The 1405-nt window shown below is 38.0% G+C and overlaps 1 protein-coding gene across 1 annotated transcript in view; it reads right to left on the reverse strand.

Moving 5' to 3' along the window:
* Nucleotides 1-1405, reverse strand: part of LOC118741117 — a 41780-nt gene that overhangs the window by 908 nt on the left and 39467 nt on the right. The window contains exons 4-6 of the mRNA XM_036472988.1: nucleotides 549-676; nucleotides 291-461; nucleotides 3-222 (exon numbers count right to left, since the gene is read on the reverse strand). Coding sequence (XP_036328881.1) covers nucleotides 3-222; nucleotides 291-461; nucleotides 549-676 — 519 coding nt within the window. The remainder of the gene's footprint in view (nucleotides 1-2; nucleotides 223-290; nucleotides 462-548; nucleotides 677-1405) is intronic.

A 1405-nucleotide genomic window follows, 5' to 3' on the forward strand; every position in this document is an offset into this window, starting at 1 on the left:
AAAAAAGCCTCCAAAATAGATAGGATTGCATAATCGAAACGGCACTCGAAATGTGGATCTTTATTCAAAAGAAACCGATTTTCATGATGCAGATGCAGCTGCAGCAACAGTATGGTTAATATAATGACCGCAGCAACAGAGTACCACACTTCGTCTACGAATGGTGCAAAGAAAATGTTGCGTATATCGTTGCGACGTGGATGACGGAATAAGAAGAAAACGCTGTGGAATAGGTGAAAATTCGATTTCGATATAAAGGTTAATTTTTTATTCTATAAGCATCCACTTACAATTCCGTGTGAAGAGCTGATGTGTAATCCATTACATAAACACGATTGGACACGAAACGCATAGGGGTCAGCGTTAATTCCACTTCGCCGGACAATAACATAGCAATAATACCATCCCAGCTGCCATTAGGCGAGGGTTCGCCCCAAAGTTTTCCAACTTCGACTTGCAAGCTGCAAATATCAGCGTTAAAAAAATATACAGAAATAAAAGTTATTATACAAAATTAATTAAATTGACAAATTTTATTAAAATTTTACCTAAAGTTGAACATCGGTTCTAATATTCTCAGCATTTGATAGGTCTTTCTCTGCATTGTGTCGAGATTTTTATAACCTAACGAGTTCAAGTATTCACGTTCCTCGATATTTTCGGGTTTGTCACGTAGCTTATAGGAAAATAAATTTAAAATTATACCAAAAATAAGAAAGTTCTAAAGCAAATAAATCTCAGAAGTATGCATATTAATATTTCTGGTAATCTGGTAAAGGTTTAGTAAAGTTCATACAATATTTGCCAAACAATTTGATGAAAAAATTTGGTGAGAATTCAATTCAATGTCACCATAGGCACCAGGGCGTCTCCTCTGGCCCCTGGTGGTGAACCAAATTCGGGAGATTTTTAGCGATACTCATCACTGGAAAATTCCTGTTAACAATAAGTGAACTAATGGAGAGTGCTCTCGGAATGGCATTGGGGATAAACCCCTCCAAGACAGAGCTGGTACAAGGAAAACAAAAGTACCCACTTTTTCTCTGCCGAAATTAGGGGAATCTACTTTGAAACTCTCCTCCGAAGCAAAATAACTTGGAACTATTCTGGACCCCAAGTTGAATCGGAAGAAGGATTTAGAACAGAGAGCCAAGAAAAATCTAACAGAATACTACAGGTGCAAAAGGACCTTTGGAAAGCAATAGGGACAATCACCGTACGTCACTGTCATCAGACCAATTGCAACCCACGAATCCTTGGTATGGTGGAAGGCTCTAGACAAAGGAAATAACAAGAAAATAAAAGGAGAAGGAAAGAAAGGAAGAAAATAAAAGGAAAATTGCAAAGCCTCGTATGCCTTGGCACATCGATGGTAGTGAGTAGCTATAGCACCAATGCTTCAACG

This window comes from Rhagoletis pomonella, unplaced genomic scaffold (genome assembly GCF_013731165.1).
Source record: "Rhagoletis pomonella isolate Grant_MI unplaced genomic scaffold, Rhpom_1.0 Rhpom_scaffold_00001, whole genome shotgun sequence".
NCBI classification, from domain to species: Eukaryota; Metazoa; Arthropoda; class Insecta; order Diptera; family Tephritidae; genus Rhagoletis; species Rhagoletis pomonella.